Here is a 17,477-nt window from a genome sequence, read left to right as displayed (position 1 = left end):
ACAATAGTGTGGAGATAGTGTGCATTGTTTTTGTGATATACTGTTGACATGCTGTTAATATAATGCATTGTTTGCATTCTTATATTTATAGCTTCTTGCATTGTTGGCATGCTCTAAAGTTGACAAATAGAGCTAAAAGCTACGAAAAAAGAAAGATTCTTATAAAAAAAACTTGTGGGCACTTTAAATTGACTTTATTATTTTTATTAGTTTCATTATTAATATGTTAATGAGTTTAATTGTTTTTTGGTTACATATTAATATATAAAAATTAAGTGTTATTTTATGTTACAGAACCCAATGTCTGGGTCTAGGAGTCATAAAAATATATCTAATAAAGACTTTTGTCTGTGGTATATTTTTTACAGCAAGTCAATGCAAGATAATGCCGCAAACATTGCAGCAGATTTTAAGAAAAGCTGCAGCAAAATCAGACATTTAAGGCCACAAAAATAGAAATAAAAAGTCCAAAAAAATCCTGGAAGGACTGCTTTTAATATCTGAAACATACAAAATTAAGATCACTTCAAAAAGTTCACTAAGACTCATTTATTTAAGCTTATTTTTAATTGATGGTGTATTTTTACAAGTTTGTATTTTGTACTGTTTTTATGTGTCTAATTTTACTGTAGCACTTTGGGTTAAATAAAAGTGCATTACAAATAAAATTCATCATTATTATTATTATTATTATTATTATTATTTGTTCTCAAAAAGATTTTTTTCTCTAAAGTCCTGTTTGCAGTTTTTGTTTTTAAACAAACTGGTGTAAATCTTTTTGTTTCACACTACTGTCTCTAATTATGTTTAACACAGGCTTCCAACACTGTAAATAGATTACAGATTATAGATACTAGATTCTCGTGAAACCGCAAAAACATATCTTTGAAAATGAACGTTACGGGCAGTATGTCGCCAACAAGTTTTGTTTTCTTTTTCACACTAATTCTATTTACAGAAACATATTATCGACAAATAACCAATAATTTTTGCATTTAAATAATTACTCAACCTTCCAGTAGACGTGTATTAGATGTGTATCTAAAACTTACTACAAAATGTACCCAAAGTATTGGGTAACACTTTATTTTGATGGTCCGTTTGTTGAATTTAACATTGAATCTACATGCAAACTAATTCTCATTAGATTATAAGTAGACTGTTAGGTTGGGGTTAGGGTTAGTGTAACTTGACACGTTCTTGCAAAGTTTCTTATAGTCAGTTAAATGTCTGTTGAAGGAGCAGTACCAACAGATATTAAGCAGACAGTCTACTAATACTCAAATGGACCATCAAAATAAAGTGTTACCAAGTATTGTAATTAATGCAGACAGCGCCCTGTGGATTTATCATCTGAAACGTTCAACAAAATGTAGCCAGGGCAATGTATTTTACATTTCACAAATAATGTAGGCATATTTTTATTGATTAGTATTTAAGTAAACTGCTTTGCTTAGAAAGTGTTTTAAAACTAATTCTTGGTTTGATATTTAATAATGCATCCATGCATTTTTAAATGCTATTCAATTTTAGAATTCTTTTAGGGGTCAGTATAATTAGCCCAGCATCAGATAAAGCGCCTACCATAATTATGCATATGCACTGTTGAGTGTGTGCACTGAAGTGCATTGGTACTTCTACTGTATGTAAAGCACACAGAGGCTGTAATCCGGCATACTAATCACCGGGGCTTAATGAGGATTTAATAGCTCTCTCGTTAACCTTTGACCTACACTGACACAGAGGAAAGACATACTTCAGATAAGCTTCCAAAATACGTCTCTAGATATTTCTTTCCTTCACTTTGTCTTTCTCATTTTCTTGTGATTAACCCTCAGAGGTGAATTGTGACATTATACTAAAGAAAATCAAACTCATTTTACTCATCCCTTCTTCATTACTGTAAAATCTTTAGGTCTTAAACATGGAAAATGTATTCATTCTCATTCTTTTTAATGTAAATAGAATCCATGGACAATGGTAGAATTTGCTGTGCTGTTTTTAATTTAATATAATTAACTTCAATGTGCAAAATTGTAAAATATATATATATTTTTAAGTGTGAAATGCCATGATAATATTTTTAAAATAATAATAAAATAAATCCAGACTAAAATAATAATAGTAGATTACATATTCTTTTGATATTGGGTTAAAATACAGGATCTAAAATTCCCCCTTTAAAAAAATGTTGTGATTTTGCTCCAGTTGCTTTCTGAGGGTTAAGCTCTCTATTTCTTCTCTCTCTCTCTCTGTGTCCTTAATCTGTATTCTATATATTCCTTGGCTTTCTTTCTCTCTTTCTCTCTGGGTTACATCAGATACTCTGATTGCTACGGGTCATAAATCACACTGGCTAAAGCTGCTTTTAAAAAGAGCTTATATGTTCTCAGTAAAGGTGTCAGGTAGAGCTAAAGCTATTGAAGGGGTTTTTTTTTTTTGTATTGAATACTGAAACGTATTGAATAAGCTGATTTTTCTACAGTATAGACAGGTGCATGTGGATCAGCCTTAGCTGGCTTTTCATTTCCCAACATCAATGACTCAATTAATCTAGGTCTAATAACATAGGCCTAGAAAAAGGCCTATGAGTGCTGAGTGCTTCCAACTGCAATTAGAGCTCAAATTATATGCTTTCTGGGCTATGACATGCTGGACAGGCTGTACACATACCACTGATTCTGGGGAATGGAGACAAAATAGCCTACAGAAAAAAGAAAAATATGTATACACACAAAATTAAACAAATATTTCTCGAGTGCTGTTTAACAGTGAGACGAAAACATTTTGAACATAACAGTTTTAATTTATATAAGTAATTTCTTTTTTCTATGACTACAGTACACAAAATTTTAATAGTTCTTTTCCAAAATTCTAGAATTCAGCTTAAAGTCCAATTTAAAGGCTTAACTTAACTAGACTAAAGGTTTCATGAAGTGCTGTGAAATGTGCATTTTTATTCAATGTTTGATGAAATCTCAACCAAAACACGAAGAGAGGGTTGGACATAGTGTAGTCAAATGCATCAAAAATGAAAAGCAACTGAGAAGCGTCTTGAAGGGGGCGGGCATGCCAGATACTAGAGAGCATTTGATTGGTCATGATTTAATGAGAATTTAAAGTTTGACAACAAGCTTTACATGTTTTGAGTGTAAACAAAAAGCTTTTTACTTGAGTTTTATATCTCCTAAACATAAATTTTGTCACTGTTTTGGAGCACACTAGTTTATAGAGCCTATATCTTAAAAACTAACAATACTGATACTAACATTTAAAAAACTTTATTTTAATGCCATGGGACCTTTAACTAGGCAAAATTGGCTAGTTAAGTAACTAGGTAATTAAGTAATTGAACTAGGCCTGCATGATTAACTGATTTTAAACCAAAATTGCGATATTTTGATCCTTACTATGACGAGGGAGGCAAGCGCGAGTAATTTAAACGATCCAACTAACGTTACTTAAAAAGCTGACAACTGTTACAGTAGAACCTACGAGCCCCTATTTTACTGCAATGGAGAAAATGAACTCCATCTCTGGTCTGTTTCTCTCTCACTGTGTGTGTGTGTGTGGACCTTTGACCTGCTTGCATGAGGTAACGTTTCCTCTCCTCACTTGGCTGTTACCTCAATTCTTGTGGATCCACACACGAGTTTTCTCCACCGCGTCTAGCATGGATCGGCTGTGATATCAGCGCATTATAGACTGTAATGTGGCTGTTTATCTGTTTCTGTGACACTCATTGATGAATAGCGCCAGAGCTGACCGTTAGAGCCAATCGCAGCCCTTTCTGTTGAGAGCAGGAACACTCAATGACCAATCACAGGTGTTTAAGAACTCACTCGACAATGCTCAAAAAGCAAGCAGGATAATATTTGTGTTTATTTATTTGCTATAAATGCTTATGAAGTGCTGTTCGTTTACTTGAGTTTGGTTTGAAACATTGAAAAAGAGTGTTTTCTTTGAGCAGGTCAAATTAAAGGTACAGTTCAAATATCTGACTACAAGTATTAAAGGACAAAATTGTGTTTCAAATAAAATTTAAATATAAACATAATCATAAATTATACATTTTAATACAAGAATTATTGTGCTGTGAAGTAAAACCTAAGTTTGTGTATTGGAAAGCATTGTCAATGCACCGTGAATGTCATGAACTCAATATGAAAAATGTAACGCAATCTAAATGTAAAGGTTTTAAAGGTTTTATAACTCTATATATAAGATTTTCTATATAATTTAATCAACTGAATTTAAAATACTGTCGTTATTTTCTTAATTTGTCATGACAACTGATAACTTTATTGGAAAAAATATATTTTAAATATACATAGTGTAGCATACTTTGAGATTATGCTTGGTCTTTCTTTGGTGCTGTTAAAACCACCGCATCTAATATTATGACCTTAAAATAAAAATGTATCCAGAATAAAAACAAATATTAGTGAAAATACTGTTAAATATCAGGAAATATTTGTTTAAATAATAAAGACTTCACAGGGGGCTAATAATTTCACCTTCAACTGTATATTGAGTTATAATGTGAGGGCAAGGATAGTGAGCATTGTATTATTATTATGAATAAAACATATCAATGAAATGAATGAATTAACTTTTTAATTATAAATTAAAAAAATAATTTTTAATTAAATTAACTTTTTAATTATAAAAGTAATAAAAATAAATAAATTAAAATAAATAGTTTTCAGATTTACAAAACTGCTAAAATATCACTGTTTTAAACAAATGGCACATGAGCCAGCTTTTTCCCACATCTCAAGAATCAGTGATGTATTGAAAACGACTGCAGAGCTCGATTTTCTTTAATGAATAGCTGAAGTAATCTGAGATGAGTCAATTGCTTTATTAATTGGGGAAAATCTAAAATCAGTCTTGGGTGAGAAAGAAGTTATCACCAGCAATAATCAACAGCACTGTAAAATAATCAGTATTGATTCACTGGCCCTTGAGAGCTAGACACTGAACCAGAGCCATAATTTGTATGTGAGACAGTGTAGGTGTCTGGGACACAGTGTACGTGAGTGTAGGAAGAGTTTCTGTGCTGGAAAGCGCATCACTGCAAAATGCCACGCATGAAGCTTTAAATAGCAGTTTGGCATCAGTTCAGGGATCAGTTTAAATTCAGTTTAACTTTTAAAGACTCTTTCTTTCTAGGATTGGATGGAGGATATATATACAAAAGGGTCAATACCCAATAGCCTTCATTCTGCTGTTATTGTTAGGAGAGAGCAAGACCCAAGGCTCGATTATTGGAAAAAGCATAATGGCCAACTTGGGTCAAGTAGGACTTGATAATGAACTGAATTACCACAGAAATTTTGTCAGACAGTCAATGCTTGTGAATAGCACAGAAATGTATGAGAAGTAGAGTAGACTCCTATCTCTTCCAAAATTGTCTGTGACTTTTCTGTGACAACTTAAATCTGTGATGAATGTTTAATAGAAAAATGTTGAAGGTTAGCGAACAGGCTGTCAATTCATTAAATGATAAGACACTCTCCAGTCTAAATGCAGTCGATGGTTGTCAAGCATCTCCTCCTTTGACAGCCAAATAAATAGTTTGTGGTCTGCTTCTTGCATACTTTTTTAGTTGCAAACCTTTGAGGCTTGCCTTTGGTAAGGACTGTAAACCTTAAACAACATTTCTTAAAATATTTAGGTCACTTAGACAAAATGTTTGAGCAAAACAAAAGTCCAAATTCTATGGTCAATAACATTAGCGAGGTAAGGCACAACACCACAGTCAGCTTTCTGTTGTTTACTGCTGACCACCTTAAAAATCAGCAACTTTTCCACCCTCACATGAAACTCCCAAGCAATACTGATTGGATTTCCTCAGCAAAATTTCACCAAGCATTCGCCAAAGCACCTTAAGGCATACTCTAGAGTCATCCCTCTGGTTCTACTCAGCCCACTTTAAGCGAGATTTGAAATGACATTTTCAGCATGCGAGTAGGGCATGCTAATAGGAATGCTAAAGACTGTAGCCTCTAGCATCTGCTATTCCGAATATCAGGGGAGTGAGGTTTACCAGTACAGCTCTTAAATACTGGTCTTGTTAAACTAGCATCCATAACCCTTAATTCCATCCGGGTCACGGCACCAATTTAGCTCTTTTAATTCAACTCTGCTCACTCTGAGCAGGATTCCTATCTGTTTTCAGCATAGAGGGTGGGTTTGCTAACGAGGACTCTATAAGACACTTAGCTGGCCTCTGTTAAACAAGTGTAACTCTGAGAGGGATTCGAACTGGTGTTTCTGGCATGGAAAGTGGGCAAGGAAATTAAAGACCACAGTTGCTGTGTGCCTCTTGAGACCAAGGGAGTGAGGTTTACAAGCAGAGTTCTTACTAGCTGGCCTCCATTACGCTCACTTCCATCTGGGTCATGACACCAATATAACCCCAATATAACCCTTCCGTTTGTACTTGCCCTTCTCTGAGCAGGATTAGGCTTGTGCTCAAACGGGAACATTATTGACATAGCTCTTACTAGCTTTTACTAGCTGGCCTATGTTACACTAACACATAGATCAGTCCTAAAAGCTGTCAGACAAACAATCAGATGCTGGTTTGTGAATTTCAGATGTGTGTGTGTGTTTGTGAAATCAAGTTATGCAACAGTCTAAATGCACTAATATATAAATGCAATATATAAATGCACTAAGCACACAGGTAGAGTTGTAGACTTTTGCAAATTATGTGTCAGAGTTTATTTTTTACCCACATTGCTTTCCTGCTCAATGAAGGTCAGAGAAAGTGCCAGCAACAGCTCGTTCTTGAGCGTGACTCAGCGCATAATGAAAGCCAAGGAGTGAATTATAAAACTGCTAAGAAAGACAAGATGGAGCAGTGAACCAATTAAGAGACCCTTCCATATGCTAGCTCATGGAAAAACACACAAAAGCACCCAAAAACCCACCAGCACTGCCATAAACACAGGCTTCCTTACCTGTGCCTCCTCTTTGTATGACCAACGTGGCTTCTGTCCCAATCGGACACTCTTTTAGCAGCTCCACCACTTGCGTATGTGACAGTGTTAGCGCGGGTTGCTGGTTAATTTCCACAATCAGATCTCCCTCGCACAGCCCCGGACATCCTTGAGCCTCCAGAATCTGCTTCACTCTTTGTCCTCCGTTACTGTCTGCTATGGTGAATCCAAACCCATCTGCCCCCTTCACCATGTTAATCGTTAGCAGCTCTCCTCCAGCTGCTCCAGACGACGCCATCGAAACGCTGTCCTCCAGTGGCCCCGCGTCCAGGTGGGTGTCTCCAGGGTGAGGTTGAACCAGCGTTGCTTGGAGGGGGTCGACGAAACGGGCGGTGCGGGAGATGTACTCCATGTAGCTGTCGTAGCTATTCCGTCCGTTGACCAACAGAGGGCGATCAATGAGGCCAAGGGGGGATAGTAAGGTGTTTGCTGCATCCTCTGGGTCATAAGGAAGAGGGTAGCCCCTGCAAAGAACGAGGGTTACGCTTTGTCCAATTGGCACTGATTGGAATAGCTTCACAACATCAGCATGGGTGGTGCCCAGGACACAGACGTCGTTGATATAGACAATCACATCTCCTAGAAACAATTAGACACAAAGAAAGATACATTAGCTCTTGTAGGTAGAGTATGTGTGTGTCTGTGTTTGATTCAGTTTAGGAAGTTAAATACAAGTCTAACTATTAGAGTGACGCAATTAGCAAGTGGCGTGACGTAATATATGGCATATTGTGCTAATGAGGGTGTTAATTCATTAGTTTAGCAAAATGCTAATGTCAGTCTATCAATTTGGACTGGGTAGTTGTTTTTTGTGCTTACAGTATATGAATGTTAAGTCATTACCTTATTAGCATGCTAATCTCAACTCTTCATTTTGAATTCTGCTCTACTATGTGTGTTGTGTTCTGTGTTTTTGTATTTTTGAGTCATTAGCCACTTACAATATGCTATTGTCAAACAGTTTTGACTATATGCTCCAACATCTTCTCTGTGCAATATGCTAATGCAAACTTAACAAAATGCTAACGCAAAATGATCTATTTTGACTTGTTTCTCCATTAACTGTTGTATTAAATGATCCAAATAATTTCAGTAACTTTTTTGAAAGTTTATCCTAATTTTAACTAATTTTTAAGTCATTTTATTTGTGTTGGTATCTCATTAAGACTGTATGGGCTTGTTTCCAAGTTTCATTGAATACCATTAACACTCCTTCCAGTATATTCTTTGACAAGATGAGTGCTCTTCGGTGCTTCACATAAGAAGCACCGTTTGTATGGCTCGCTGCCTGCGCAGAACGTTCCAAATCAATCGTTTTGCTCACTGTAAAGCCACCAGACAGCAAACAGCTCGCTAGGTTTTGGAACAAAGTTACTGAGGGGAATGAAAAAACCCAATAAGAACAGTTTCTAATCAGAGTGAAAAACTTTCCCCAGTTTGCAACGATTTCAGTCATCCAATATTTATTCATGTCGTCTCCCCTGGCAACTGTGACAATTACAGCGCACCAATTTGAGGGACCTACTCAATCCTTTTCCCAATCCTAAAGTATCACCCTGCCAAAGGATTTAACTGGGATCTTCACTTTCCCTTTTTTAGCATTCCTTCCAATGTTTGTTCACTAGTGTTGAGAGCAATGCATTACTATTAAAAGTTTTGCTAATATTATACTTGTTACAATCTCAATAATGCATGCTACAATGAGATTTAAGTCCAAAATTAAGTGGTGTTAGTTTTATTATCAAACCAAGATGAAATCCAACCTAAAGTATTGTAACAATTGGCAATAAACAAGAAGAACATTGTGTGAGGGCTTAGGCTGAGTTTACACACCAGCATTTCCAAACTATAACATTATCGTTAGCATTTTCATGGATCTAAGGTGTTAGTCTAAAGTATTTTTTTAATTCACCTTGTTAAGAGCATTACTATAACATTTCATTAAGTATGCACTTTCAAAAAACACAACCCTTATTTCCATTCATTTTTTCTTGTTCACTCAACTTTTGAAAACATCAGCTGCACTGACCTAAAATTATTTGTCAGTAATACAGAAAACATTTAGTTGGGTTAACATAAGATTACTAGTTTTCTGGAGAGGTGAACTACTCTGTAACAAAACTTTATAAGTTGTGCCAACTAAACATTTTTGTCAGCAGAACTGGAATGCCTGAAGTTTAGTGAAGAAAACAACAACATAATCCTTATTTCCTTTCGTTTTTTCTCTTGTACTCAACTTTTTAAAAAATCAGTTGCACTGACCTAAAATGTCTGAAGTTGAGTGAACAAAAAACTCTTTTGGAAATCGTTACTAAGAAATAAAACATTATCAGAACAAATAAACTTAATTCAGTTGAAAAAAAAAAACTAAAACAGAGAAAAATGTTAATAAAACATTTATCAGAATTTAGAAACGCTAAACAAGACAAGGATCAGAACAAAGAAAAAACAAGACTCAGCAAAGAGTCCCAATTCACATACTATCCATCCTAAATAGTATTTGAAAATAGAATTAGTATGTCCCAAATTGTAGTATGTTGAAAAGAGTATGCCAAAGGTTCCTGGATTACTATTTCTGGTAAAATTTTTGGTCCCACTTTATATTAAGTGTCCTTAACAAATATGTACTTACACAGAAATTGATAATTCGTTACAATGTACTTATTGTGTAAATACATGTATTTACTGTGTACTTATGCTTGATTAAATACCTATATGTAATTACATCTGTAATTAACTTCTGTAATTACATTTGTAAATACACTGTTGACCATCCCTTACTCCTTAACCCACCCTTAAACCTACCCAAACCACCAAACCTGTCCATAACCCTACCCCTATCCCAACTCAAGAGCACCACAAGTGTTCTCAAATACATTAGGAACACAGTAAGTACATTGTATTTATTTTTTGATGCAAGTACATAGTAGTTAAGGACACTTAATATAAAGTGGGACCAAATTTTTAAGTGTAGAACCATCCATACTCTAACTCAGGGATGGGCAAACTCGATCCTGGAGGGCCGGTGTCCCTGCATAGTTTTGCTCCAACCCTAATCAAACACACCTGCTTGTAGCTTTCTAGTGATCTTAAAGACACTAATTAGGGTGTTCAGGTGTGTTTGATTAGTGTTGGAGCAAAACTCTGCAGGGACACCGGCCCTCGAGGATCAAGTTTGCCCATGCCTGCTCTAACTACTGATATTGCCCACAGTGCATTGCACGTTGAACGTGAATTTGATTAAAACTACAACTGCGAGTGAAAAGTGTAAATAAACTACAACACTGATTCACACCAAGACCAATCGCAAAGTAGCGAGGCTTCGGTAAAGATGTTTGTATGACTGCTAATTAATATATAGCCAACTGGATAACATTTAAATCGCGCTTTGATGATGAGGAGATTAACTCAACTTAAAGTAACAAGTTGGCATAAGCTTTTTTGGGTGAACTTGCAAAGTTTTGCTCACAAAACTAATCTATTCAATTTAATGAAGAAATTTTTGATTTAGGTTAAGTAAATGTTTTTTTGAGGCCTAATTTCTGCTTTGCTGACAGCATCATTGAAATATTTTGAAAGAATTATATATAAGACATCCTTTTATTATGCAAGCTGAATGGTTCGAGCATACCTGGTGAATGTTTTATGTGGGCTAAACGAGATCACAGGGTCTCAAACAGTGTGTCTGTTGTGTTACTGGTTTCCTGGAGACATTTCATGCAGTGCCGTTCGCACCTATCGATAAGTCTTGTCCCCTCCTGACTGTTGTGTGTTGTGTGCAGGAATTTTAATTAATCTCAGTAAATACGTTCGACATTTGCCTAGAGCCTCTGGTGTTCCGATCAATAATTTCACATGCTTCCAGATAGCAAATGATATCGGTGTGACCTCGCTGTTTCACACCTAACTTTATGTCAGCATCAATCTGGGCTGAAGCTCCACAGGGCAAACCGGATCAGGACACTAATGCAAACAAGGAATTATCATCCACTTAAAATTCCAAGCTTACTTTTATAGTCTCAGGGATATTTTACAAAAGCTCTCAGATTAAAGCTATGAGATGAATATGAAATCGTATATATGTCATATTCGTGCTAGTTTCTGCTTAGAGTGTGCTTATGAAGGATCGCACTGGGTAATAGGAGCCAGCATACGTGTAAACAAAGTGAAAACTACTGTAGGTCTGGGTTGTGTTTAATATACTTTTGTGACTAGTATGATAAAATAGGGATGCACCAAATATTCGCCATTAAAATTTTTCGGCCGAAAATAGCCCAAAAGTGCAATTATGGTTTTCTGCTGAAATATTTTTATCACCGAAACAACGCAGCCTCAATAAATAATACGTGGGCCATTCTGTTCTGACTTAGGCTACTATACATCTGACTATCAGATTGTAGCCATATCTCTGCTTTATATTTTCAGAAACAAATAACAAAAATGTTAATTTATGCCCTGGCCCTATTTAAATCTCTGAAATGTCAGTCAGACGACAAGCTCAACAGCTGAATGGTTATCTGTCTGAAGTCTCTATCCCAATAAGTGATAACCTACTGTTGCAATGTGCTAAAAAAATTCTTCATTCATTTTTCTTCCGCTTGGTCCCTTTATTCATTAGGGGTCGCCATAGTGGAATGAACCACCAACTTATCCAGCATGTGTTTTACACAGTGGATGCTCTTCCAGCTGCAATCCATTACTGGAAAACATCATACACTCTCATTCATTCACACACATGCACTATGGCCAATTTAGTTCATTCAATTCACCTGTACCGCATGTCTTTGGACTGTGGGAGAAACTGGAGCACCCGGGGGAAACTCATGCGAACACAGGGAGAACATCTGAGAATCAAATCAGCGACCTTCTTGCTGTGCTAAATAAATATTTTCATAATATCAAATTCATTTATTCTTTGAAAATTTCATAATAATTTATGCAATTGCAATACCTTGATCTTTAGTAAGATTAGCACACAGTCATAGCCTTAAATGCAATGATACTAATAATTGGCATAACTTCTTTCAGTGTTTCGCTTTTCTGCCTTGATTTCCTCTTTTTCGTTTTCGGCCAAAGATTTTCCTTTCGGTGCATCCCTATGATAGAAGTTTAATATTTGGGTGCATGATTTAAACATTATTAGCAAAACTGTAGAGTAACTTTAATTAATTTTTAAAAACCAAAAGGTAAGTTTCATTCATTAATTGATTCAAATCACTATTTCTAACTCAACAATGTTTACAGAGGGTCATGCATAGCGTTTTTTTTTAATGTATAACTTTTTATTTAAAATGGTCAGTGAATATGTTACTTGTATACATATACACATATCTATGTTACAGTATAGTTACTTATATAATTACTTATAGTTACTACTTTTTATACTGGAGCATTAAAATGAAATTTAAAACAATTATACAGCCTTCTGTCCCTTTATTTGGTGAAAACCATTGTGAAAAACATGGCTGAATGTTTTCACAATTTTTACATCTTTTAAATTAAACATTGAGAATTTTTACTTTGGAAGTATCATGTTTGAAATTATTCTTCATTTGACTGAACAAATGCAGCAGAATTCCTTCTTTATACTTACAGTACTTCTTTATTCAGATTTAAAAACTGAGAAAACAATTGTGTTATGAAGTGAAATAAGAACTATTAGAATAATTTATATTCACTTACAAAGTATTATTAATATTAATTATTTCAAATAGTATTAATAGTGTTCTAGAAGTCAGCACTAATAGTAAAAATGTTGTGAAATTTGTATTCATTTTCATTGAACAGAAGATATTATTTTATTTATTTATATTCTACATATAAATCTACGTATGTAATATTATTTTGGTTCGAGCCCCGGCTGGGTCAGTTGGCGTTTCTGTGTGGAGTTTGCATGTTCTCCCTGCGTTCGCGTGGGTTTCCTCCGGGACGGGTGCTCCGGTTTCCCCCACAGTCCAAAGACATGCGGTATAGGTGAATTGGGTAGGCTAAATTGTCTGTAGTGAATGAGTGTGTGCGGATGTTTCCCAGAGATGGGTTGCGGCTGGAAGGGCATCCGCTGCGTAAAACAAATGCTGGATAAGCTGGCGGTTTATTCCGCTGTGGTGACCCCAGATTAATAAAGGGACTAAGCCGACAAGAAAATGAATGAATGAATGAATGATTTTATAATATTGAACAATAATTATGTTATATAAGTGTTTTATTATTCTATTCTATACTCATAAAACTGTACTATTCTTATTATTTTCCTTATACTTTAGCTATAATGCCCAGCCACAGTTGAAACACACACATTCAGCTATCTTTAAGGAGACTTCCTATAGATGTAATGATGTTAATATTGTACAAACTGTATTCTATTCCTTTAACCCAACCCTCACAGGAAACAATCCGCAGTTTTACATTTTCAAAATACTTCATTCTGTGTGATTTATGAGCCATTTTCTTTAACAGGGACTAAAAAGTCCCAAAAACATACTGGCATTGCCATACATGTGGGGACATTTGGTCCCCACAACATAAGGAGTACAAGACACACACACACACACACACACACACACACACACACACACACACACACACACACACACACACACACACACACACACACACACACATTCACCTCTGAACTGCAGTGTTGTTCTGAAGAGACAAAGCAGCGGTGTACAACTAATGACAGCAAGAGAGTATAAGAGATGCTTTGGGAAATGGCGTCTGAGACATCTAATGTTGAAACCCAGAGGATCTCTGCTCTGTGACTGGCATTCAAAACAAACACAATCAATACACAATCCCCTAAACAGCGCTGCCAAGCCGCAATACACATCCTACACAAATGAAGCTCTAAACCTCCGATGCAGAGATCCAGCACACTCCTGCACCTGATTCAACTCATTATCTGCTTGTTAAGTTCTTTATGGGCACAGCTGTGAGGGGCAGAGCAAACATCAGCGCCACAGACTGGCATCTATAGTGGGCGTGGACGGGGAGGATGGCAGGACTTTAAGATGCGGGAAGTGAAGCATATCACGTAGCAAATCCCAGCTCTCTGTACAATCATTTTCAATTAGCAAGGAAGCCAGAGAGTGGAATACATGTCATGTTTATGTCACTTTAATGTTATCTTATGGATAAGATGATAAATAGATATTTATGCGGTAGAGTGTTGCATTCGCAGGTGTGTGTGTGTGTGTGTCTCTCTCTCGCTCTCTCTTTTCCTCTGCACAGGCCCCGCCCTAATTACGCAGATGACGTGCCCTGGGATTGGCTTTTAAAAAACGTGAAATGGTCGTGGAGGAGGAGAGAGAGTTAGTTGGCATGTTGTTTGGCATTGTAGAAAAAAATATAGTACTGTACTCTGTATAAACACGGTGAGAAGCAGTTGAGGTTGAACACCACACTTTTCTTTCTAGTAAATGTTTTCTCTTGTTTTCATATATAGTTAGGGATGTAGGAGTACTTTTTGTATTTTTATTTTTGTTCTGTTGTTAGGTGTATTTAGTTTCATTTGAGTGTTTAGGTAGGGGATATATTTTTGTTTATCATTTTTCTGTGGGCTTCACATTTTGGTTGTTTAAAAAAAGAAAAAGACAAATAAACTGACCGACTCAAAGGGTTTTTAAAAGTGATTTTATTTGTCCAGTGTTTTTTTTTTATGTTACATCCTTGACCCTAGACCAGGGTCTTAACATAAAGTAGGCTTGTCCTTTGTTTTTATGCATCAAAAACGTATATCTTGAACCCTTTTAGTGGATGCGCAGTGGGTAAGTGATTTCAATTTATTCTTTGTTTGGCTGCTTGCTTTTTGATGTGGGAGGGAGTTGCGAATAGCGCTAACATGAAGTTTGATTTGACTGCCTTTGCACTTTCTCCAAGCACGGAACAGTTTGATTGCTACCGTAAAGATGACTTGTTTAAACATGCTTAAAAGAGACACGGGTAAAGTGTTGGGAAAATATAACGTGTGTAATGGTGGACATTTATAGGCATGTTATTTCTTTGTTATAGTTGATGCCTGACAAATGACCTAAGTTCTATTTTTACTATTTTGTATATGAAAAACATATTGTGTGTTCACAAGGAACTTCTGCATGCACGCAAAAACGTTTACGCAGGCACATTTTTCTCTTGTTTCTCGTGCACACATCAAAGTTTCTTGTGAGCAAACAATACCCCAGCAGGCACAGGACGTCAACATGACGGCAAATTGATGCCGTACCTCAATGTCGTGGGATGTTGCATTTTGTTTGTAAATGAAAATCGGATTGACGTCAGTGTCATTGTCCAACATCAAATGTCCAACCTAAAATGAACTAAATACCAATGTCTAATAATGTTACAACTTGACGTTGTGTGGACATTACCACTAAGATGACGTCTATCAGACGGTTGCCATGCCTGAAAAATAAATGTCAGTATTTGACATCAATATGATGTTGGTTTAAGATGTTAGCTCGACGTTTGATTTTGGTCACTTTCCAACACAACCTAAAATCGACCAAATATTAACGTCATTTAACGTTGTTATTGGATGTCAAAATAACGTTGTCCTTAGACGCTGACTAGACATTGAATTTTGGTCATCTGATGTTACAACCTAAATCTAACCTAATATTAACATTGTATGTTGTGTGCCTGCTGGGATGTTTCTCGTGAACACACTAAAGCCTTTTTCTTTTTGCAAATGTCCTTTTAGGGGCTCGTTAAAATTTAGACCATCCAAAATATATAAAACAAATTTTTGATAATTATTACAACTTTACATTTCACAGATTACCAATGTTTTTATGCAACAGGAAGCTTGTACTCAAGAGTGTTGTGAATGCACACAGGACCATCTGCCGAGGCTGTGAATCAAATGTAATAATGTTAAAACTGTTCAGTATCTTGCGCAGACCAACCCTTTCACTTGATAAGACCTCGATATATTGTCAGGAGCCCCGGATGTTAATTTTGTTTTGCCTGCATGATTTGTTTTTTTACTCTAAGCGTAGCAGAAGCCATTGACTTGCATTTAATGAATGACCAAGAGCCACTGTATCAGCTAAAATATTCTACTGAAGAAAAAAACTCACTTGATGGCCTGAGAGTGAGTAAATAAATACTTTTTAGGTGTACTATCCCTTTAAATCTGTGAATTGCATGGTAATTCATTAATATTTTAGTCAGAATTTTAGCAACAATTTAAAGCACATTTGCATACAGATTAGCCTCAAAGCTAACATACATGCGCATACACCAAAGATTTTAAGAGCGGTTTCCTCTCTAAGCTCTCTAATCCAAGCAGAATTGAATATTTTACACTGGTGTACATCTGAAGCTCCTCCACAGAACTGTATGACTATGTTACTGCAAAACAGCTCAAGTAGGACAAGAAGTCCAGAGGGAGCGTGAAGGGTGGATGAGAAGAGCAGAAAGCAGAGGTAAGGAGCAGAGAGGATAATTTCCACAACTACCAACAACAATAATATAATAAAGTGGCATCATGGGAGATGTATTGACTATATTGTGAACTCTGCACTGTGGGTCCCTCTGAATGTATGAGATATTTCAATGCTGATGTATGTGTGTGTGTGTGTGTGTGTGTGTGTGTGTGTGTGTGTGTGTGTGTGTGTGTGTGTGTGTGTGTGTAAAGCTGCTGCAGTCACACTCCCACTAGGCTGGACTGATGTTACAGAGTTCATAAAGCCCCACTGTGATTAATGGACACATGCCCTGCTGTGGATGACACACAAAGCCAATAAATACACTGTCCGTAAATGCACTTAACCCCTGGATGTCCCTAACGCACTATCAACCAATAAAATGTCAGATTCACACTGCGACCTCTGCAGTAGTGTGAGCACAACCACAGATTGAGAGTGACTGAGCAGCTGGGAGCTCTGTTTGAGTGAGAATAGCGCATTAGCACCGTTCAAACATTGAGTCTGGATGTACTGTATTTACCTGTAGCCATTTTGCCGTCCTGTGCTGCAGGCCCGTCCGGTATGACACTTTTGACCTGTAGGAACTCATCCGGTTCATCACCGCCGATGATAGTGAAGCCAAATCCCATGTTGCTTTTCTGCAGGGGTGTAGACAGAAAGCTGCCTTTCAGCTGCGTGGGGTCCCTCGTGAACAGAGGCTTCTCTGCCAAGGTGAAGAAATGCAGATACAAACATCAGATTGCAACCCAGGAGAAGACATCCAGAAATTAACGGGTTACTTGTTACTGTAAAAGCCACTCCAAACCCATCAAAAGCAGCAGATCACATCACACTGGGGAATTGTGGGTAGAAGGCCAAACGCTTTGCTTACAGCCAAACATACAAGAGCAGAGTGGAACATGATGGCTTGTTTTTTTTGTTTTTTTTTTGCTCAAACCCTACTTTTGGCTCTTTAAATGTATCCTAATGTTACACTCAACAGTGTTGAGCCTTGTCCATGGCCGTCTCTCAGGACAGACAAGACTTAAGCAAAAAAAAA

General features: G+C 36.5%; 1 protein-coding gene across 1 annotated transcript in view; it reads right to left on the bottom strand.

Moving 5' to 3' along the window:
- Positions 1–17,477, bottom strand: part of magi2a (membrane associated guanylate kinase, WW and PDZ domain containing 2a) — a 345,845-nt gene that overhangs the window by 73,590 nt on the left and 254,778 nt on the right. Inside the window, exons 10-11 of the mRNA XM_056455551.1 lie at positions 16,959–17,141; positions 6,972–7,589 (exon numbers count right to left, since the gene is read on the bottom strand). Of these exons, the coding sequence (XP_056311526.1) occupies positions 6,972–7,589; positions 16,959–17,141 (801 nt within the window). The remainder of the gene's footprint in view (positions 1–6,971; positions 7,590–16,958; positions 17,142–17,477) is intronic.

The sequence above is a fragment of the Danio aesculapii genome, chromosome 4, assembly GCF_903798145.1.
Source record: "Danio aesculapii chromosome 4, fDanAes4.1, whole genome shotgun sequence".
Classification (NCBI taxonomy): domain Eukaryota; kingdom Metazoa; phylum Chordata; class Actinopteri; order Cypriniformes; family Danionidae; genus Danio; species Danio aesculapii.
Note: the sequence above shows the minus strand (reverse complement) of the source record. Positions and strands in the feature narration are given on the sequence as shown.